The sequence below is a fragment of the Pipistrellus hanaki genome, assembly GCF_964339955.1.
Source record: "Pipistrellus hanaki genome assembly, chromosome: 13".
In the NCBI taxonomy this organism is placed as follows: domain Eukaryota; kingdom Metazoa; phylum Chordata; class Mammalia; order Chiroptera; family Vespertilionidae; genus Pipistrellus; species Pipistrellus hanaki.
In genome coordinates, this window is record NC_140515.1 from 41,042,239 (window position 1) to 41,065,535 (window position 23,297).

General features: G+C 40.5%; 2 protein-coding genes across 3 annotated transcripts in view; one reads left to right on the top strand and one right to left on the bottom strand.

Annotated features, from left to right (window-relative positions):
• The window catches only part of EFHB (EF-hand domain family member B), a 39,547-nt gene extending 21,681 nt beyond the window's left edge, over window positions 1-17,866 (bottom strand). The window contains exons 1-6 of the mRNA XM_084902967.1: window positions 16,183-17,866; window positions 10,540-10,602; window positions 8,806-8,949; window positions 7,448-7,628; window positions 4,149-4,259; window positions 865-994 (exon numbers count right to left, since the gene is read on the bottom strand). Coding sequence (XP_084759093.1) covers window positions 865-994; window positions 4,149-4,259; window positions 7,448-7,628; window positions 8,806-8,949; window positions 10,540-10,602; window positions 16,183-17,109 — 1,556 coding nt within the window. The 5' untranslated portion in view covers window positions 17,110-17,866. The remainder of the gene's footprint in view (window positions 1-864; window positions 995-4,148; window positions 4,260-7,447; window positions 7,629-8,805; window positions 8,950-10,539; window positions 10,603-16,182) is intronic.
• Window positions 17,867-19,904: 2,038 nt separating this feature from the next.
• The window catches only part of RAB5A (RAB5A, member RAS oncogene family), a 410,882-nt gene continuing 407,489 nt past the window's right edge, over window positions 19,905-23,297 (top strand). The window contains exon 1 of one of the 2 annotated variants that reach the window (XM_084902978.1): window positions 19,905-20,357. The gene's annotated coding sequence lies outside the window, so the exon portion shown is untranslated. The remainder of the gene's footprint in view (window positions 20,358-23,297) is intronic. The other variant, XR_014796695.1, reaches the window with a different exon arrangement.

Genomic DNA, 23,297 nt, shown 5'->3' on the forward strand with positions numbered 1-23,297 from the left:
AAGCCACATCATTTGGGCCCAAATAACTATTAATCCAAGATGAATCATAAAGGACTGGTTAATTATAAGTGACATGGTTATCTTTGTAGAGATTTGAAAACCCATTATCTAGTCCTAGCTAGTTTGGCTCAGTGGACAGAGTGTCGGCCTCTAGACTGAATGGTCCCACATTCCATTCCAGTCAAGGGCACATGCGTGGGTTGTGGGCTTGATCCTCAGTAGGGGGCATGCAGGAGGCAGCCAATCAATGTTCTCTCTCATCATTGATATTTCTTTCTCTCCCTTTCCCTTCCTCTCTGAAATAAATAAAAATATAATAACAAAAAACAACCTATTATCTTTAAGAAATATCAATAGGGTTAACCCCATAGACCAAAAACATTCATACATGGCTTTATATTTGCTTGTAAAATCACCAAGTAATTTTAGAGTGATATATATACTTACACATACACACACACACACACACACACACACACACACACACACAAATTATCATGATTATTTATGGGGGAACTGGTCAGTTTGGAAGATACACCACTACAACTTTTCTATTAATTTTATGTCTGAAACATATCATTGTATTACCTCTTCAAAAAATAAATCAACCCTAGTTCAGTTGATTAGAGAATTGTCCTGATCAACAAGGTTTTGGGTTCTATACCCAGTCAGGGCACATGTAAGAAGCAACCAATGAGTGCATAAATAAGTGAAATAACAAATATCTTTCTGTGTCTCTCTGTCTCTCTCTCTCTCTCTGTCTGTCTCTCTCTCTCTCTCTCTCTCTCTCTCTCTCTCTCTCTCTCTCTCTCCAAAGGTCATATATCTAACACTTGTCCCAGGATACAATATAATTAAACTTACATTTGTAATTCGTGGAGCCAATATAAACTTTGTGCAATGGTTCGTCCATCATTAAAATGTGGTGTTGAGAGCCCAAACAGGTTAAACCTATGGAAAGTTGACGGGTTATACTTTCGGTTCTTTGCTTCTCCTGTGAAAAGAAAGGGGAGACTTCTGACTTCTGCAATACAAATAACCTTATCTGGAAGAGCACATTATGTTCTCATTGACATTGAAAATGAGAGTGGAACAAAGAATGAAACTGTAACAGTGCAGAGACCTGCACATATTTGGCAACAGATGACAGAAGCATTCTCCCATGTGAAGTAGGAGACTGGTGGGACAAGAGTTCCTTGTGTTAATATTTGGAATGTATGTAGGGAAATGATGAAAAGTGCAGACCCAATTAACATTACAGAAATCCTGAAGATCAGGGAGGTTGGGTGATGCTTTGGGGTCCCAGGAGTCCTTACCATCATGTTAAGATCAGAGAGGTTGGTGTTCTGTACTTGCTTTCACTGAGATTTAGTGACATAATCAGAACACTGAAACCCTCACAGTTCACTAAAATCATTTATCTCATATTAGAAACATTCAAAGGGTGGTTGGGAGCTGAGAACACAACAGGGAGGTCTTTATATTTAAGATCTATACTGTGGTTTTTTTCTTTTCAAGTCAAAAAATGTAGCATTAGTTTCTATTTCTAGATTAGAAAGTAAGACTGAAACTAGAGATTAGCTCAAAGGTTAAGATAAAATGGAGAGAAGATATTCAGACTCGCTAGTAACCCAAATAAAGAAAAACAATCATGTGAAATTATAATTGGTCTTTTAGTTAAGTAATAATAAAGAAGAATGGCCCTAGCCAGTTTGGGTCAGTGGATTGAGCGTTGGCCTGGTTTGATTCCAGTCAAGAATATGTGCCTTGGTTACAGGCTCCTCCCGGGCCCAGGCCCTGGTCCGGGGCTCCTGCAGAAGGCAACCAATCAATGTGTTTCTCTCGCATAGATATTTCTCTCTGTTTTCCCCTCTCTCTTCCACTCTCACTAAAAATCAATGGAAAAATTGGGTCAGTATTAAAAAAAAAAAAAAAAGATTGGCAAACTCATTATATGGGAAGATGTGGGGAAGTGAAAATTCTCATATTCTGTGGGTGTGAGGGCAAATTGGGGAAGCTATTCAGGAGACCAGTTTGGCTCTAAGAGTGAAAATTTTTGATGCTCAGAAATATAGGAATGTATATTCTAAGGAAATAGATCATAGTCACAAAGATAAATAAACAATATTTTTTAATATTGAAAAACATAATATTGAAATGCACATGAAAAGATAACCAAGATATTTCATACAACAGGGAAGGAAGCAAATAGGAAAAAACATTTATACAGAGCAAAACACACACATATACTCATATATGAATGAGCAAATACAGCTATGAGAGTATCATCTGTGCAAGATTGGGAGCTGTGGAAGATTTTCATTGTACTTTATGTATTTCTCTGTAGCTTGCAATTTATAAAAGAAATATCTATTATTTTAGTAATGATTTAAATTAAGTGTATTTAAAACAAGTTGTAGATGTGTACCTACTGAACAGTGTCCTTGACATATTAAGTTAATAAAAATGTTCAATGTGTATAGCAGGTTCCCCAAAAGCATTGAGAATAAGATCACATTTTACTAAGGATAGCTCAATGAACAGTGGATTAGAAAGATGTTTAATATAAAAACTGTAGGCATCTCTGGTGAATGAGATTTAAAGGTCTCATTTACTTTTTCATCATTTTTTAGATGTAAATTATACACGATATTATGTATTTTTACAATAAAAATGGAAATAATTTCATTATGAAAAAAATAAGGGCAATATTTAAAAGATTGGGTTTCATGACTTTTCAAGAGGCCAATGAAACATCTGTAAAAATAAGCAATGAAATTAAGTACTTCAAAATACATTTTTTAAATCTACATTCATTTACCTCCAATTGCTAAATGCATCTAAGATACCTCACTGTAGGCTGTCTGTATACATTCATTCATACAGTTTTTTTAAAAATACAACTAAAAGGCATTGGAGATTATGTGAGAGATGCTAAACTTTTCCCAAAAAGTAAATAAAATATTTTCACAAGAAAGAAAGGGAGGGAAGGAGGAGGAAAGGAAGAAAGAGAGGGAGAGAGTCAGAAAGTAGAGGGGGTAGAGATAGAGAAGTCAAGATAGAGAAGGAACATGGTGACCAAGCCGGTGGCAGCAGTGACAGTATGAATGGCAAGGCAGAGACAAATCTCAAGACTAGGATCCTATTAGAGAGTGTAGGGAACCAGCAGATATTGATCATGAAAGAAGAGAATGGCAGATTTCAGACAGTGGAACAATGAGCATAGGATACAAGTCTCAGCTATGATAAAAGTTTAGAAGGAAGAGCACAGACAGGGAGTAAGATGGTGGAGGAGAAAAAGTAAAAAAATGAAGAAGGAGCAAGGGAGAGGGGTGCCTTGAGATGCAATCAAGGGAGAGTCTTGCTTCTAGCTAATGGAAGTTGAGTTCATGAATCATTCACAATTCAGCAACTTTCTCGGGACATATATCAGAGTCTAATTCTCCACCCTCTATCATATCAAGGTTCTACTTAACATCAACACATTAACAATTAATTTGTGTTTTATAGCACTATAAGCATCTAATGCCTTTCAGCAGTGCTGTAGAATAATTCTAGTAATATGTTACGATTAATCAAAATGACTTAATACTAATACCTATTGAGCTTTTACCATATTCCAGGCACTATGCTAAGCCTTTAGCAAGCACTCACTTAATCCTCACAATATTATTTTCCCCATTTAAGGGACTAGATGTTAATAGGACAATTAAAATAACCAAGGTCTAAAAGAAAAGCTGTAATTTGAACCAGATATATCTGATTCAGAAGTTGTTCACTTAACCATTACCCAATCAATATTCCTCACATAAAGCTAAGCACTTAGAATAATCCTGACATTTTAAAAAAGAACAGTATTTTAAAGCCTAAAACTACAAAAATGAAATAACACTATCTACCATTTAATCTCTCTTACCTGTCTTTTCATTTTAATGATACGTACATTTCTACATTTTATATACAAAATGTGTAAGGACATGTGGTCCCAGCTATGGGGGTTGATGACCTTATTTTTTTAAATGTTATTATTTATTGATCACCCATGATATGCCAGGCACTTGACTTTATGCACATTGTCTCTTTTATTCCTCTTCACAAATATAATAGTCCCATATTGGCAGGCCTATTTTATACTGGGAGACACTTACCCACATAATAATCATTGTGAGAAACAACATATAGGTCATGCCCTTCTTCTCCTTCTTTAAATACTTCATGAAAGGGTTTCGGTGGATTCACCACATCTCGAGCAGATATATCTGAAGAAAGAATTAATCACATCAGTTTTAAGGTATTTTAAAAATCTATTTATAGCCCTAGTTGGTTTGGCTCAGTGGATAGAGTGTCAGCCTGGGGACTGAAGGGTCCCGGGTTTGATTCCAGTCACAACCTCAGGGTGCGGGTGCAAGAGGCAGCCAATCAATGATTCTCTCCCATCATTGATGTTTCTAGCTCTCCCTCTCCCTTTCTCTCTGAAATCAATAAAAATATATAATTTTTAAATATCTATTTATATTTAAATTAAGTAGAACAAATGACAAAGGTAAGCTGAATGCATAAGCCACATGGCCACCCTAGAAGAACATAAAGCCAATATAAATGAAGATTTATCAAGATTGATGGGACATCGTCTAGATTTTACTGTTTTAGGAACCCTCATTTGACCTGGCTCACTCCTTGAAGTCTGAAGAACATCAAAACTCTATACCAGTTAAACATTTAGGTTGTTCTGAGCCATATTCCAAGCCCAGTTAAATTCCCAATTCTGAGATTCTCCAGACCATTTTGATTTTCGTTTGCTCCAGACTTCTCAGAATGATCTAAGTAAATTTGAAACACAAATCCGTTTAAAAAACCCTGATGCCCTGTGAGGAAGCCTTGGTGCAAATTTTGGCAGCTGTAGACTGGAACATACACCCTGAGTCTGTTTAGATCTGAATATCCATCTTCAAAGTAGCCAAAAGAGCCAGGGAAATCACTGGAATCAGAAAGAAATTATTCTTCCTACTGATCCCAAACCATAGCTATAACTTGTTTGTTTAGTACCTGTTTTCTCAGGAGTGGTGGCCCACAATAGTGAATCATTTTGTTTTCATTATTTTACATAATGATTTTAAAATATAATTCCACTTACAATTTCATTCTTTCAACATAACAACATAGACTAATAATAATAATATATACTAATATAATAACTAGAGGCACGGTGCACAAAATTTGTGCACTGCAGGGGCTCCCTCAGCCCAGCCTGTGCCTTCTGGCTAAGCGGTGCTCCCCCTGTGAGAGCGCACTGACCATCAGAGGGCAGCTCCTGTGTTGAGCATCTGCCCCCTGATGGTCAGTGCGTGTCATAGCGACTGGTCATTCCGCCAGTCATTCCCCTGTTTGGTTGAATATATAATTATAATAAATATATTAACTAAATATATAACCATTGATATATCTATCATACAATTAATATTAATATGTAATTAATTATATATTATAATAATTATAAGATATAAATCTATTTATAATTTCACTCTTCCCCTTTAGCCTAACAACATGTTTTCTTTCTTTTGGACTTTCTGCTAGAACTGAGGTCTGTAAACAAACAGTTAAGAATACCAGCCCTAGCCAGGTTTGGCTCAGTGTATACAGCATTGGCCTGTGGACTAAAGGGTCTGGGGTTCGATTCTGATCAAGCGCTTGATTGTAGGCTCCTCCCCAGCCAGGGCTTGGGTCAGGGTATATGCAGGAGGCAACCAACAGATGTGCTTCTCTTTTTAAAATGTATTTTATTTATTTTCCAAAGAGAGGAAGGGAGAGGGAGAGAGAGTTAGAAACATCGATGAGAGAGAAACATCAATCAACTGCCTCCTGCACACCGCCTACTAGGGATATAACCGCAACCAGAGTATATGCCCTTGACTGAAATTGAACCTGGGACCCCTGAGTCTGCAGGCCAATGCTCTATCCACTGAGACAAACCGGTTAGGGCTAGATGTGCTTCTTTCACATTGATGTTTCTCTCTGTCTTTCTCTCTCTCTTCCACTCTACCTAAAAATTAATGGAAAAATATCCTCAGGTGAGGATTAACAACAACAACAAAAAGAGTACCAGAGGGTGGTCATATCAAAATAATACTTTTTCTTCGCATGTTCTTCTTTCTACTAGATGAACCGCTATACTTATTAACACACATATACACATTTTGGAACATGATATATTTAAGTGAGGTACACCTAGACAGTACTTTTCTTATTAAATGAGCTAGTCCTAGACAGCACTTATGATATCATTACTGTAATACTGTAATGTCATGCCTACATAAATAAAATTTTTAATTCTATTTTAAAAAAAGATATTTTATCAGTTCTAAAATACATTTTCCGTATTTCAAATTTTAACTTAAGATCTGATACAATAAAACACAACTGAATATTTTGCATTCCAAGGGAGTGGCATAATTTATATCCAGTGTGGATGTTACTATGTTAATGAAAGAAATCTGATGGGCTTTTTGGTGAAAAAAGTCCTGGAACAGAGCCTTAATGGGTACAGAAAGACAAAGAGAACTGAATTTCTCTGCAGGACAAAGATGGAATTTGAGGTCTCCTGTAAAGACTCGAAAGAGGGTAGAAACCTGAAAAAGATAGTAGAAGATAAATGTGTGAAACATGTAAAGAAAGGTGCTTGACAACAGGGCAGGAAGCTGGGGCTTCAGAAGAAATAATGGCCTTGATCAATTCAATTATACATCGTTGTTTGTTGAAATATGTGCTCCACTCCCTCTCAAAATGAGAAGACAAGTCTGTTCTATACACTGCCTATGTTTGTTAATATGTGGTAGACACTGGGGATCTGCATGTGCAGAAGGATATGTCAGTGTTTACCAATGGCCAGGAGCTTTATTTGTTGCTTGACCTACTTTATGGAAGAGTTTCGTAAAGAGTTCAGACGTATGAACACATCAGGGGTATTGCAAAGAAAAAGAAAAAGAAAAACAGCCACAAATGGACGTATAGGGAGAAGGGATTGCAGCCTACACTGCTGGTCCCAATGCCAACTTTCCTGTCTTTTTTTTATATATATATATATATAATTATTTATTGGCTGCTTCTTGTATGTGCCCTGACCAGATGGAATTTGCAACCTTGGTCCTTAGCATATGGGGATGACACTCTAACCAACTGAGATACCCAGCCAGGACTCTCTTTCCTGTCTTTACATCATCTCTGCTATGCTCACCGAATCTCCACTTCAAAACCTGAACTTTTTCTGCCTGGCATACATAAACTCTAAGGTTTCTGGGACTGAGAGTAGCTTTGTTGGTATGATCCCATCTCTCATTCTTCAGTCATCATTGGTACCACCACCACCACCAAACAATGTAATAATGGGATATTTAATGCCATTTTCTGAGAATTATTTGCCACCCCTCCCATCCCTTATTTTATTTACTACCTCTGATGACTTTTGTTCCAAATGTCGTATTGAGTACATCCAGGCCTTTAGGTAATCCTGGTGATTGATCATGAGATTTTCCTAATGGTGCTCGTTGATTACTGAAATATATTGATTCCTTGTTATCTTTAATTTTCTGTTGGAATGTTGTAATAGGCTGTGGGTTTATCAATACGCCTGCCTAAAGAAATCATACAAAGCACAGAGGTAAGAACAAAAGAAGCAAGCATCTAAAAGCTGACACTCTAGCCGGGACCGGTTTGGCTCAATGGATAGAGCGTCAGCTTGGGGACTGAAGGGTCCCGGGTTCGATTCCGGTCAAGGGCATGTACCTTGGTTGCGGGCATATCCCCAGTGGGGGTTGTGCAAGAGGCAGCTGATCGATGACTCTCTCTCATTGATGTTTCGAACTCTCTATCTCTCTCCCTTCCACTCTGTACAAAAATCAATAAAATATTAAAAAAAAAAAAAAAGCTGACACTCTAAATCAATAGCTAGAGAAAGTAAATATGATTGTAGAAAAACAATTCTTCATCACTGCTTTGCTCACTTTCAAAGGAACTGTAAGAGAACTGTATGAAGCTTAAACATACCTAAACATGAACTTTCAAAGGGGTTAAAAGATTTCAGTGGGGTTAAAAGACTTATGAGAGGAGCTCCCAGGTTACTTGACTCCAATATTCCAGAAAAAAATGGGAATGCCAAACAAAAGAAGCACATGAATTCAACAAATGTTTTTTCTGAATCTAGATTGTCCATTCAATGAATGGACAAATATCTAAGCACTTTGTAGTACCTCTAGGCAATTATCACCCAGCCTTTGTTGTTCCCTATAAAGCCTGACAGCATTCCTTATTACTGTCAGAATATGGAGTGCAACTTGGCTTTTAATATTTGAGGAAAGAGCCGAAACCGGTTTGGCTCAGTGGATAAAGCGTCGGCTTGGGGACTGAGGGGCCCGGGTTCGATTCCGGTCAAGGGCATGTACCTTGGTTGAGGGCATATCCCCAGTAGGGGGTGTGCAAGAGGCAGCTGATTGATGACTCTCTCTCATTGATGTTTCTAACTCTCTATCTCTCTCCCTTCCTCTCTGTACAAAATCAATTATATATATATTTGAGGAAAGAATATCAAGGTTCTAACTTTAACCATTAATTTTTCCACCTGGGAAGGGGAAGAAGAAAGTAAGGGGAAAGACAGGAGAGTTGCCAGATTTTTTTTTTTTTTTTTTTTTCAGTGCTCAAAATGTAGGGTGGAAAGGAGAGTGGAACTGATGGTTTCATTAATACCTCATTTGTGAATTTTCATCTTGCTAAGTCAGTAGTAATATACAGGGGGGGGAAAGAAAAAGAAGTTACCGGTTGTGAAAGTTTAGATCTTATTCCATGAGTCAAATACTGTGCAATTTGAGGGTCATTTGCTCTGCCATAAAATACTCTTTCGGCTCCAGCAGGTGGATATCTGAAGTTGTAAAATTTTTTTGCCTCGGGTGGAGTAATTGGCTACAAATAGTGAGGCAAGAAAATAAAATTATCAAGTACAGTTTTTAAAATATTAGGACTAAATTATATCAGAGATTTTTCAACCAGTGTGCTACAAGTACTTTTGAAACATGCAATACCTGACTATTTAGTCAGGGACACTGACTTCTTTTCCCTTAGATTGTCAAATAAAAAATGACAACAGCATATAAGTACAACCAATGGACACAAAACTCTGGGGAGGGAGGGCATGTATGGGGGGCGGGGGGAGACAATGGGGAGGGAGGGCATGTATGGGGGGCGGGGGAAGACAGATAATAATTTAATTTAAAAAAAAATTTTTTAAATGACAACAGCCAACACAATAGCCATCTGGAATGGCTGAACCAAACTTAGACCTATTTTTTTTTTCAGGTCGGCAAAAATATATTTGTTTGGTGTGCCACAGAATTTTAGTTCTTAGTTTATGTGTGCCATTGTTATTGGACCCAGAAAAGCTGTTATTGGACAGCCTCCTGAGTCCAAGGAAGGCGGCTGTCCCCTCCTCAGTTTTTATCAATCTCGTAGGAAAGATTTCAAACGAGTGATAGTGGACAGTGGTATTGTAATATTGAATGTATTAAGGAAGCAAAGCAAGCAAATTTATTAAGCAAGCTAGGCAAGGAAATTTATTAAAAATGTACTTGGCATAAACCACAAGTGAGCGCCCAGCTAATATGGGTGTCCTGCTTGGTGGAGGTTTAGAGTTTTATACTTCTTGGTCTACAGATTTCAAGGTTCCACTGCCGGATATCATGGGCACAGACTAGATTACTTTGTCATGGCTTTCCCAGAATTTATGAGAATATCTTGTAATTTTATGTTGAAAAATCCCAAGACTGCTGACTTCCTTGTTCAGTGAGTGAGATAAAACTACCCCTTTTCTCCTTCTCCCTTATCCCCCCCCCCCCCCCCATCACCTGCCTTAGCAGTTCCAAGGTGACTTAAGCTATGTATTATCTTATTAGGGAGGAAAGGTATTAAGCATTTGCTCTCAAGTGCCCTTGGTTGGGGAAGATAAAAATTTCTTGCAAGCTGCCCAAACTGTTTGGCCTTCTTTAATTTTCTTGTCTCAGTTTCTCTAGTTCCACTTGTCCTGGCTTACTGGCCTGTCTCACCATGATATGAAAAGAAAAAGGTTGAAAATTGCTGATCTATACCCAATCAATGAACCCTTTCATTGCATGCATATAGTAAGCACATGGCTTACTATATGCTCCAAATAATAAAATTTCCTGAGATTTGTTTTTTTTTAATGGAAATAAACAATTTATTTTAAAAGTTACATTTAAGAAGTACCCAGGTTAGAAAGCATACCATACATATTTCCTTTTGAAATAAATGGAATCCCTTCTTTGGCTTTTTATAAAGCTGGAAATCATAGAACTAGAATTTTCACTTCCTTGGATAAAATCTACAGAAGCCCTCAAAATACGATAGACTCCAAAATACAATAAATCCAATACATTAACTTTGAACAATCTGCACAAGGAATGTTGACAGTTGTCTGTCTTCTAATGCTCACGTTCAAGGTAAAAAATATAAACACAAATGCGTATTGAAAATGCTCACCCTTGGAAGTTTTTCAGTCAAGCAGGCTGCAACTCTGTCTCCAATCGGAATAACTTTCCCTGCCTAAAAACAACAACAACAACAACAAAAGCCTCACAGTTAATCATTGTGGGGGAAATGGAGGGTGAGGGGTAAGGAAAGGTAAGAAGGGCTTGGGGGGTAAAATTCTGAAGAATGAAATTTATTTCAAAATTACCTATGCTTCTAATGCTACAAAAGTTACTTTCAGTTACTTAACACAATTGAGGGAAAAGGTAAGAACAAACTGCAAATCTAAAGCAATCTTAATATATAATATAAACATTAAATTCTAAGTATATATAGCGATCGCATTGTAGTCCAATCACGTGAGCTCTGTGAAAAGCTAAGGGAATCAACGTTCAGTAATAATCTTGTCAGAGTTCATATCAGTACAATGCGAACATGGCTATGTTCAAGCTAAACTCAAGATCAAATGTTAGGTAATTCCAAGCATATAGGTGTGTTTGTGTGGGGGTATATTTCTGCCAACACCCTAACTTTTGGTATATAACACCCAGGGGCCAGCTCCTTCAGTGAAAGCCCAGGGTTCACTAGATTCAAATTTGGATTTTATCTTTCTTTCTTTGCCCAAGGCAAAGATTATAACTGTTCGTTCCTAGCAATGCACCGCTTATCTATTTCCCTTTTATCATTTCAAAGCAGCTGACAGTTATGTCTTGGATCTCATCTGGGTGCTCTTTAAGTCTGGTGCAGAGATCTTGGCCTGGGCATTTTTCCTTTGCCTTTCTTCAGTTAGATTGCCCATCCTCTCATTTATTCCTCCTTTGGATTTACTCCCCCATTTCCCTGAAGAAAATTCTTTACCCATTATAATACATAAAAAGCCAATTACGATTCCTTACATCCTTGAAAATTATTTTACTCTTACATTGGTTAATATAATAGTATGACTTGGTATAGATTACAAGGCAGCAAATACGCAATTTTCTTTCTGAATGTTGAAGGCATTATGCCAACGTCCTTTAAGAGATGGCCTTTGCCTGTCTGGTGTGGTTCAGTTGGTTGAGCGTTGTTCTATGCACCTGTTCAATTCCAGGTCAGGGCATATGCCCAGGCCACAGGCTCGGTCCCCGGCAGGGGGTATTCAGGAGCAGCCAATCAATGTTTCTCTCTCATCAACGTTTTTATCTTTCTCTCCCTCTCCCTTCCTCTCTCTGAAATCAACAAAAACATATTTCCAAAAATAACAGTAAAATAAAAGATGGTCTTGCTGTTGAGAAGTCGGATGCAGTCCTGAATTTTGTCCCATGGTATGTGACTTCTTTCCTCCCCTAAATATGGTAGTATTTAGAATATATTGGCTGATATCTGAACTCAAGCAGGATGGCTTCCAAAGTCTACTCTGAAGCAGGATATTCTACTGCCTCTGTATGCACTGTCTACGGGGGAGAGGGCTGGCTTTACTCCTGGCTGCTGGCCCTCCAGAGGCCTTTGGGAGAGGAAGCTAGGGAAACGGCAATACAAGTACACTTTACTTTTAAAGCCCCATTTTCACCCTGGAGCTGCCCCCTGTATTATTTTGGGCTTGGTGTCTTTGAGGCCAATAACCACTCTGGGAAAATAAATCTGCAGTTTTGGAGGAAGGGAGTGGAAGCCAGTGCAGAGAGGTAGGGAGTTGAGGGAGCATAGGATGGAAAGGAGACCTGGAAACCGAACTACACTGAATATGAACTTTCAATCCTTTGATTTTCAGATCCAAGCTTCACTATACCTTCTCCCAAAGGCTGAGCTTCTCAGAGATTGTTCCAGGAAAACTGGACCATTTCTGGTGGAAATTACCACCTGATTCCCCTCAAACTTCATTGTTTTCCTGCTCTGGAAAATCAGTTGCCATATCTCCATCTTCCTATTTTCTAACATTTATTGAAATTTCTTAACTGTTGTCTCCTCTTCTGTTTTATTTTTCCTTGTGGCTTGTTACCTTTATTTATGTTTTTAAATATATTTGTATTGATTTCACAGAGGAAAGAAGAGAGAGGAGAGATAGAAGCATCAATGATGAGAGAGAATCATTGATCAGCTGCCTCCTACACGCTTCCCCTTTGGGGATTGAACCTGCAACCGAGGAATCAAACCATGACCTCCTAGTTGATGCTCAGCCACTGAATCACCAGCTGGACTGGTTTATTATCTTTAAAAAAAAAAAAAAAAAAAAAAAAAAAAACTACTAAAAAACCTCAGAAATCAGGAAATTCTGTAACGACCCCATTCAAATATCACCAGTTATCCCAATACTGTCCTTTATAAAAAATTTTCTCTTTGGCTCTCAAAGGTGTTTTCAAGTTCAAATCACACTGCACTGGCCCTAGTCAGCCATTGCTCCAGAGAGTCCTGATTCTTTTTATGGACAAAAGGGGCCACATGCTAATCTGATAAGCTCAGGGAAGGCCTGTATGGTGGTCTTGCAAACTCAAAGACCTAAAGTAACCACAAAGGATGGTCTGAAATTAAACTTTAACTAAAAGCAATTATGGTGGGTAGTCACCTCCTAGGCCTGTATCTTCCCTGACAAAGTCAAATAACATATCACCTAAATGTCAGAGCAACTTCCCTTTTTACCAGACCCCTCAGGGCACAACCAAATGCCCTGGGTGCCAGGACAGATACCACAAATTTCTTCACTGTTATTGCTATCATGTTAATTGTTGACTGTTAACTATTCTGTACCAACCCAAGTAAAAGTATGTGTCTATCATTTTACTCTTTATCCAATCCCAGAGGTTTCTCTCACCTACTATGAAACACCGCCCCCCCCACACACTTGCTTTCTCCTGCCTCTCTAATCTACCATCAATGGATTTCTTGTAACCCACCTATGTCTCCTCCTTGATTACAATGTATAAAAATAGATGAAAAGCTGCCCTTCTCTGGAGCATTATCCCAATCTATAGAGATTCAGCTTCCTGGCAATTGTCGATAGTTTGGCTCAAATAAACTCACAAAAGTTCTTTACAGACTTGAATGTTTTTACCTTAACACTTTCAATAGAACGATATTTAGAAATTAAGATCTGTATTTTGGTGTGCTCATTATTATTAGATAAACATTATTTTAGGTCCTCTGAGAAGATAGAATTAGGAAATGTATATATATATATATATATATATATATATATATATATATATATATACACACACACACACACACACACACACACACACACACACATACAGGCCCCCACACACTAGCATCTGTAACAATTCTATATTGTTTAGTTAAATGTGTGTAAATACATAGATATGGATTTTGACATGGACACACAGAAAGACAGATACAGAGACATAGGTATAAGTATAGGTATTGCATCACTTTCCACCAGTACCTCCAATTATTACCCAATACAGAATTATTTCTATCCTCATATTTATAGGGTTTTTTTTCCTCTATGAGTGAGAAATCTGGCTCCTATTGTCCTCAACATATTCACTTATCTGTTCAGGCTTCTGTATGTAACCAAATTCCCACTGCACTGACTTATTCCTTGCTCATCCACTTCCTTGCTCAGTTCCTAACCATACCAGTGTCATCTCACATGACTATGTCCTCACCATTCCCCGATATTACAGCTTTCAGTGACCTATTTTAATTCTTACACAGTTGGTTTTCAAGATTTAAGTCAACTTAGGAAGGTTAATAAAAACCAGTCTTGCCGAAACCGGTTTGGCTCAGTAATAGAGCGTAGGTCTGCGGACTGAAAGGTCCCAGGTTCAATTCTGGCCAGGGGCATGTACGTTGGTTGCGGGCACATCCCCAGTAGGGGGTGTGCAAGAGGCAGCTGGTTGATGTTTCTCTCTCATCGACATTTCTAGCTCTCTATCTCTCTCCCGTCCTCTCTGTAAAAAAATCAATAAAATAAAAAAATAAAAAAATAAAAATACTAGTCTTGGTTGCTGAAGAGCCAACAATCATAATCATGTCACCTTCTACTCTCTAAACTCAGTGTGGTTTAATATTATGGTTCCATCTTCCCACTGGGCATTAGCCAAGATCACTGTGTCTTACCCATAGATATTCCTAATTCCGAATATCTCAGGAAAAGATGCGATAGTATCAATTTCTTTCTGCCCAGAAGGCCCTGAACCCATTATGCAATCACCCATTCTCAGAATTCTGCAGAGATTGGATCTTTACAAATTCATACAAAATAAGAATTTTCAGTACCAGGGCTTACATAACTAGCAAGTTCTCACAAGATTTACTGGGTGACTCATTTGCTTCTACCCATTTCTCAAATATCCTTAGTATAGAACAGGAAAGAAAAAGAAGGCATTTATTTTACATGACTTTTACCATATTATAAAATCATTTGTCTATTGGTCTTGAGTAGCTCTAAACTCTAAGTTCCTAGAAAGTAGACACCTTATCATTTTTCAGTTTTGTAGCCACAGTGCCTAACATACTGTCTCTTTATTGTAGGCACTATAATTGGTTAGCCTTTCTTTAAACCTTTCCTTCTTTCTTCCTATATCATGACCAAGTAGGGCTTAGGCCAGAAATATGAAGATTGTTTGCTGTTAGAAAATGAAACATTTCAATCTGGAAAGATGTATTTCAACCAATGGAAAACATTTTCATAGCTCAAGGTCTATTTCTGATTTTTAAACATTCTTAGCAAACTGAGAGTAGATATAGGTGTCCTTAATTTGACATATCAAAATATTCAGCAAAAATAGTACTCAATAATGAAGCATTAGAATTATTCCCATTAAAGTCAAGAAAAAAGCCTTATGCAATGATATAGAAAATATAAATGAGAGGCATATATACTAAAGAAAAAAAGATAAAAGCATCAATATGATTGTTTACCTAAAAAATCCAAAAGAAGGTGCTGGCTGGGAAGCTCAATTCAAGAATCAATCAATGAATGCATAAATAAGGGGAACAATACCTCTCTCTCTCTCTCTCTCTCTCTCTCTCTCTCTCTCCCTCTCATCAAAGAAAAAAATGAAAAGTAATGCAAGCTGTTGACCAAAAAAGGGGGTTGCATGTAAATGGAAAAAGAAACATGAATATTAGAATATAAAATGTCCCTAACTGGTTTGGCTCAGTGTATACAACGCCAGCCTAAGGACTGAAGGGTCCCAGGTTCGAATATGGCCAAGGTCACATGCTCAGGTGGGTAACAGGTTCGATCCCCAGTGTGGGGCGTGCAGGAGGCAGCCGATCAATGATTCTCTCTCATTATTGATGCTTCTGTCTCTCTCCCCATCTCCCTTCCTCTCTGAAATCAATAAAAATATATATTTTTTTAAAAAAAATACAACATGTATCTCAATGAGAGGATTGAGAGATGCAGACTAAGGAATGAAATAAAGGTCACAGGAGAAAAGTAAAAATCAAGAGGAACTACTGTGTGTGCACAGAAAAAAACAAAGCTGACATCTAGAAAGGAAGGCAGAGAATCAGAGGAGACTGGACAAAGTAACAGCTGGAAAGAGTCCAATGGGACAAGGAATATCAGAATCCCAATGAAATGTTGGCAGTTTAACTCCACAAACCCAAACAAGTATCGTCGGTTTATCACCTCTATGAAGATATGGCCATACCTAGTTCCCAGGGAAAATACTAGAAAAAAAAAAAAAAAAAAAAAAAAAGACTTACGCCTGGATAGCACGGCATTCGATCAAAAAATTTCCCAGTGTAGATGGGTCTGATGCGATCTGGAGGTTCCACTCCAGGTTTAAAGTTTTCAGCCTCCATTTCCTCTTCGGGTTGTTGGGCAAACTGGCACTCAGAAGGTTCTATCACCAAGCCTATTGGGAGCTCTGTATTCCCCACTGCATCTGGCTCCTCTGGTTGGGGCAGCCCAATGTCCACTTCCACAGGATACGTCATCTCTGCACTGGGCTTCACCACCACACAGGAGGGCTCTTTTCCCAGTTCCTGGCTAGGTGCCACACCCAAAGCCTGCTGTTTGTCCACGGAGGCCCCAAACCCTTCAGGGGCACCAGCCACAGGGTCTCTCCTGCTCCCCGGAGCCTGTGGGCTTCCACACACCATACCCAAGGGATCCCGTGTCCTCCTTCCAGACCCCTTTACCAGAAGACACTCATTTTCTGGCAACATACCCAGGGGAGGTCTTGTTTCCTGTGAGGCTGAGACCCTGGTGACTCCTAAATTACTCCTCTCCATGGGGGTCCTCGAAAGATCCTGTCTTTTTAATCTAAATCCAAGCCCTTTGTTCAAGTTCAATGGACATTTTGTTTCTGATGATGCCGTCCTCTCCTCGTATTTGTCACTCTCCAAGGGTCTCTCCCTCCACTGGGAATCTGCTTTTCCTAATCCTACTCTGAGCCCACACTCTGTGGGAGATACTGTTCTCCAGAGCACCCTCCTCTCTCCTAAATCATCCTTTCCTTTGTGGGTTAATCCGGCTCCCATGCTCAGAGGAGACGTCCCCTCAGACACCCCCGTGCCTCCAAAAGCACTCAACTCTAAGGGGTAACCTCTACCTGTCTCAAAGGAAGTTCCCAATTTCGTCCGGGGCTCTGACCCTTTGGGGGACCCCACTCTCACGAAAGAGCACATCTTCACTCCCTACTGCTTTCTCCCTACCACCTGACACCTATGGAGTTCACAGAGGAAAAGGAGCTCAAGTTCTGTTTACCGCGTTGCCTGGGAAACCGGGGTGTGGCTAGGCGGGCAATTCTTTCCCTGACGGATCCCTGTCCATCTGCTCATCTGTCTCCTCCTTACTTTCTCTCTTATTCTCTCCCTCCCTCGCCCCCCTTCTTTACTGGATTTAGATGGCAAGAGAACTTAAAGAATGTGCTCTTGGACACTAGAACAAATGCTCACCAACTTCTCTGGTTTCCCAGGATGGGATCAGCCATGGGCCTCCTCCTGGCCATTGGCCTATTCATTTTACTGGTGATCAGGGAATAAATAACATTCTTTCTGTTGGTGATCACTAATTTTAGGTCCTATCTTATGCAAGTACATGCACACTGCATTTAGTTCTTTTAGCGCTAGAGAACTACTTTATTATTAAATCATTGCATTTAAATTATATCTGACAGCTGTGGTGTAGAAATATCTTAAAGTATTTGAGAACACTAACACTTTAGTAACTAGGCTTTGAATGACATTTAAGGTAAACATATGATGGAAGTTTAAGTAAATATATTAAAGTTTGAGATGTGTTACACAAGAATGCATGTTGATTTTTAATTTGCATATTGGTGTTTTACATAGACTGTGGCAAACTCAAACTTTGTCTTTGAGTTTGGGATTTTCTTTAAAATTGGGTTTACACTCTGTCAGGTTTTTGTTTTTTGTGGTTTTTTTGTTTGTTTGTGTGTTTGTGTGTGTGTGTGTGTGTGTGTGTGTTTTGTTTTGTTTTAGTGTGACTGGCTGAAGAGTAAAGAATAGATTGCAAAGGCAAGAGTGTGCATTAATTCCAGTTTATATAAATGCTACATAGCTGAGGTGTTGGGATTAGGTCACGTTTGGGGGATTAAAGAGTTTTTGGTGATAGAAAGGACAATAGTTCATGGGAGAAAGAAGGAAGAACTGAAGATGATCCTGCCCTTCCAAGTCTGGTGACTGGGAGGCTGTTCATACCAGTCACCACGCAGAAGCAGGTTGGTGATGGTATGGGTTTGATTTCAGACATACTGTTGACATGCCAAAATGGATGCGACATATTTCCTAATCCTTCCTGGGATTGTCCATGACTAACATGATATTAGCACAACCCCTTGGGGATAAAGTGCCACAGATACCATTTACCTGTGACACATTACATTCTTCTAGTTAGTAATTGGGGAGTGAACCAAAAGACTGGCTGTTCAAGGATTCAAATCATCTTCATTGCATAATGTTGACTGAGCACCCACAGGATATCTTATCCCAAGTACACATCCTAGACAATCAATACTGATGCCCTCACAACAGAGCTATAAATGGCACACAGCAAACTGAGAAGCAGCCATTATCCTGAGTGAAAAATCAATTTAACAATCTACCAAATCACAAAACAAAATGTGTTTGTTTTACTTGAAATGCCTGGCCAGATACTGCTTACTGTGTGAGATTTAACGAAAGCAGCCTATCTTATGCAGGCCTGCAGTGGAGGGTAATGAATGTTTTGGGTTGTCTTTCTCTAGAATTTGTGCTTAAGAAATCCGGTTCTGGGGCTGGCTTGCAGGTTAGAATATAATTTCATCACCTAATCCGTGTTGATTTTGGACAAGTTACACAATCTCTGTGCCTCAAATTCTTTCCCTCTATAACAGGTATGCCTCATTCTTTCATTCATTCATTCCACAACCAAGACTACAAAAGACTCCGGACTGCCAGGCCCTGTGCTAACCGGACATTGGAGAGGACAACTTCAGGTAACTTCTATGAAACATTTAGTACAGTAACCCATGAAGGGAAACTCTGAAAAAAAAAACAAAAAACTAGCTATTATTTTTGATGTTGTCCTGTGCTCCATAAAAATAGTAAACTCACAATAAAAGCAAGTGAAAAATTAAAAATAAAAATAAATAAATAAAATAAATAAATAAATAAATAAATAAATAAATAAAAGCAAGAGATTATTTTAGGTTTCCCCCTGCCCCTTTAAAGACAACTTTGGAGCCCAGCTGGTGTGGCTCAGTGGTTGAGCATCAAATCTATCAACCAAGAGGTCATGGGTTTGATTCCCCATCAGGGCACATGCCCAGATTGCAGGCTCGATCCCCAGTAGGGGGTGTGCAGGAGGCAGCAGATCAATGACTCATCCTTGACGTTCCTATCTCTCCCACTCACTTCCTCTCTGAAATCTATATATATATATATATATATATATATATATATATATATATATATATATATATATTTTTTTTTTTTTTTTTTTTTTTTTTTAAGACAACTTTGGGGTTAGGGAAGGTCTTAGCCTCCTTCCTAGAGAAAGGTCTACCACTGACTGCCTTAACCGACCAACCCGCCCCCAGGGATATAATGGGGGTCTCTCTCCTGTTAGACAAGATCCACAATCCGGGTGCCAGAGTTGGGGTGCTGCGGGGTAGGGGAAGAGGGGACTGTGAGTTAATAATATTCACAGAGGGAATTCGCCGCCCCACGTGGCCTGAGAGCCACAAATACAAGTTCCCTCCGTATCTCCCCGAAAGCAGGGCGGGCACGGAGTTGCCCCCGCCCCCGGACGCGGGGAGCGAGACCGCCGCCCAGATAACAATGGCGCCAGCGAGGGCGGGGCCCCGCGCCTGCGGGGAGGGAGGCGCTGGAGCTGCCGGCACCACGTGACACGCCCACCCCGCCCGGCGACCCGGAGGGTTCGGAGAGCAGCCAGGTAGCCGACGGACTGGCGGCGACAGGAAGTGACGTAGGGCATCGTTCGCTACGTGCGGCGACGTGGCGGCGAGGCCGGCGCCGGGCGGCGGAAGTGGCTTCCGCGCCGGGGCTGGAGTGTTTGTGTTTTGGTTCGCGGAGGAGCCCGCGGCCGGCCCGAGAGGAGGAGGCGGAGGAGGAAGGGGGAGGAGAAGGAAGAATTAGTGGGAACTCGTGCGCCGGCGGTGTTGGCGGCGGCGGCGGCGGCGGCGGCGGAGGAGGAGGAAGGAAAGGGGAAGGCGGAGCGGAGAGAGGCGGAGACCGAGGCCGACGGGGGCGGCACCACGGCGCCAGCCCCGCACCGTCCAGTCTGAGGAGGGGAGCGGCGCGAGGAGGAGACGCCTCGCCGCCCAAGCCACAGCCTTCTTCTCGCCGGGAGCTCCGCCTGGGACCTGCTGCCTGGAGCTTCCGCCCCGCGGCCCTGCGAGCTGCGGCCTAAGGTAACCGGGCCGTCCCTCCCCCTCCCCGGGCCGGGACCCCGGGCTCTCTGCTGTCCCGGTTTGTCGGGGCTTCCTGCCGGCCCCGAGCCCCCCGCCCCTCCCACCTCTCGCGCGCCGGCGCCCGGGACCAGTCGAACTCAGAGTCTCGTCCCGCCGGCCCCGTGGACTCGCCCTTCGCAAGAGGCTCCGGAGGACCAGGATCTGCTGTCTGGCGGAGGGAGCGACGGGTGTCACCCTCTTCCCTTCTCAAGATGGCGCCGCGAAGGCGTCTGGAGGCTGCGGCTTCGTCGGCCCCAGGCCCCGGCCCCGTCTCCTGGGAGAGGGGGAGACGGCCCACACCAGGCCAGCTTCAAGGGGAGAGGCCCGGGAAGGTGGTCCCGAGGCCTGGCGGGCCCCGCTAGTGCCGGCGACCCGGAGTGTAGTGCCGGTTTATTGGGGTGTTCTCTATGGAGGATCCAGGGTCTACAGCAGGTGTGCATTTGGGGAGCCCCGCCTACCTTCGACTTCCGAAGATGGGCCTCGGAGGGAGGAGGTGTCTCATCAAGATAGGCTGTCTAGAGATTCTTGTCTTATCTGAGGAAGGTGGTGAACCCCATCTTGAGCTCCAGACAACTAGGCCGCTGAACAGGCTCCCAGGGTAGAGACTGCTGTTCTCCTGGAAGCTGGCTATACCTCCCCCCTCCACCCCCCACCCCCCTATAGACTTAGACCTTCTAAGCCCTGAACGGGGTCCTTCACATTTTTGGTTGTTGTCTTGGTTGATGCAGAGTGTTGAATCAATTGCCTCTCACTTCAGTAGTAGGAAACACACACACACACAAAACAACACCTGTACACCTCTGATAATTCAGGACAGCCCAGAAACTTTATTTTTAATGTAAACTAGGGGTAATAATATGAGCTCATAGAATTGCTGTAAGCAAAAGTCATGGAATAGTGCTTGGCACAATATAAGGCCCAGTAGATGGTAGCTGCTGCTGTTAATACAATTCTGGTTATCGAAAACCAGTTTAAAATTTTTTCAAAAGATGAAAATGCGTTTTATGCAAAATCTTCGTTTTGCAAAACAAGTTTCAATAGTGAATGCAAATAAGTGCACATAATTTTTCAAGATGTTGAGGTGACTGTATATAATTAGATTTAGTTAGGTTCTGTTTGAAAGCCTATGGCGAGTCATAATCCAATAGGAGGCAAAGCTAAATTGTAATTCTTTTATAATGGGAATCGGATGTTTTTTTCCCTGAAATACAGTAAGTGCCACGCAAATTCAGAGCATATTTTCCTTGAGAAGTTTAATTTGCTGTTTTGTAAGGTGGTCAGACAATTGGAAAATATTTCCATTGCTGTTGTGTATAATATCTGAAGGTATGTTGATGCATTTTCAGTCTACAGGCATTCTATTGATATTTGGTCATTATCTCATCAAAGAGCTTCTACCAGTTTTCAATTTTATATGCCCCACTGTATTGGAGATTTTTTTTCATTCAATTTTCACAGCAGCTGTGTAAATTAGGTATTCTGGAAATGGCAAATTGGAAATGAAAGAACTTGCTTTGGCAAAAATTGGTATGGCCAACCAAATTAGATTCCCAGTTTTTACAAGGTGTGTGTGTGGGGGGGGGGCGTATTTTGGAGCATTTTTTTGTTTTTTTTGGAAGAATTTTTAAATACACAGATGTAGGGAGAATAGTATAATGAAAACCCTCACCTAGTTTAAGTTCTCTTTTGTATGGCCAGTCTACATCTCCATTATTTGGAAGCAGTTAGACCTATTTCATCTGTAAATACATGTTACCCATAAAGGACTCTTCCAAGCTACTGTTTAAATAAGGCATTAGTGACTTTATTGTCTGGAATATAAGGTCTCTTGGATGTGTTTATTAATGAGTTCATTGTCAAGAGAGATTCTTATGTAAACTCATTTTATGGGGAGGGCACATTTCTTATGAGGTACCTAAGTGAAATATCAGTGATGATTTGCCCTAGCTGGTTTGATTCAATGGATAGAGCATCAGCCTGCAGACTGAAGGGTCCCAGGTTCAATTCTGGTCCAGGTCATTTGCCCAGGTTGCTAGCTTGATCTCCAGTAGGAGGAATGCAGGAGGCAGCCAATTGATGCTTCTCATCATTGATGTTTCTCTCTCTCTCTCTCTCTCTCTCTCTCTCTCTCTCTCTCTCTCTCTCTCTTCCTCTCCCTTCCTCTCTAAAATCAATAAAAATATATATTTTAAAAATAATTCTAGGGAGAGAATCGTCAGATTTAATATTATTAGTAAGCACATGATCAGGTTTTGATTACAGATGAGAAAAGGAAATTTTAGGATTGACTTGTTAGTAGATTGGAAAACTGTTCTTTAAATGTTTGCTAATTCCTTTAAGATTGAAAATTAGCATTACTAGTTAATAGAAGATCGGAGTTGCCATTCAGGCTAGTTTTTTCTAAATGTATTAAATTAAATAGAAAATAACAAGATATTTAATACTACAGAAAGTGTAAATAAGACACTAATAAGCTCACCACATAGGAAACCACTGTTAACACTTCAGTGTATGTGTACTTTAGCACATGAGGAAACCGTTTTAAATCTTTCAGGTGTTAGACATAAAAACCTGGGAGCCAAAAATATTTTTTGTCCATGGGATTAACAAGTACAAATTGGCAGTCACAAAATAGTCATGGGGATGTAAAGTAGAGCATAGTGAATATAGTCAATCCTATATAATAAAAGGGTAATATGCAAATTGAATGAACGGTGAAAAGACTGGTCAGTGTGACAGCACACTGACCACCAGGGGCCAGACGCTCAACAATGCAGGAGCTGCCTCCTGGTGGTCAGTGCACTCCCACAAGGGGAGTGCCACTCATCCAGAAGTCCTGCCCAAGGCTGGTGAGCGCAGCAGTGGTGGTGGGAGCCTCTCCTGTCTCTGTGGCTGTGCTAA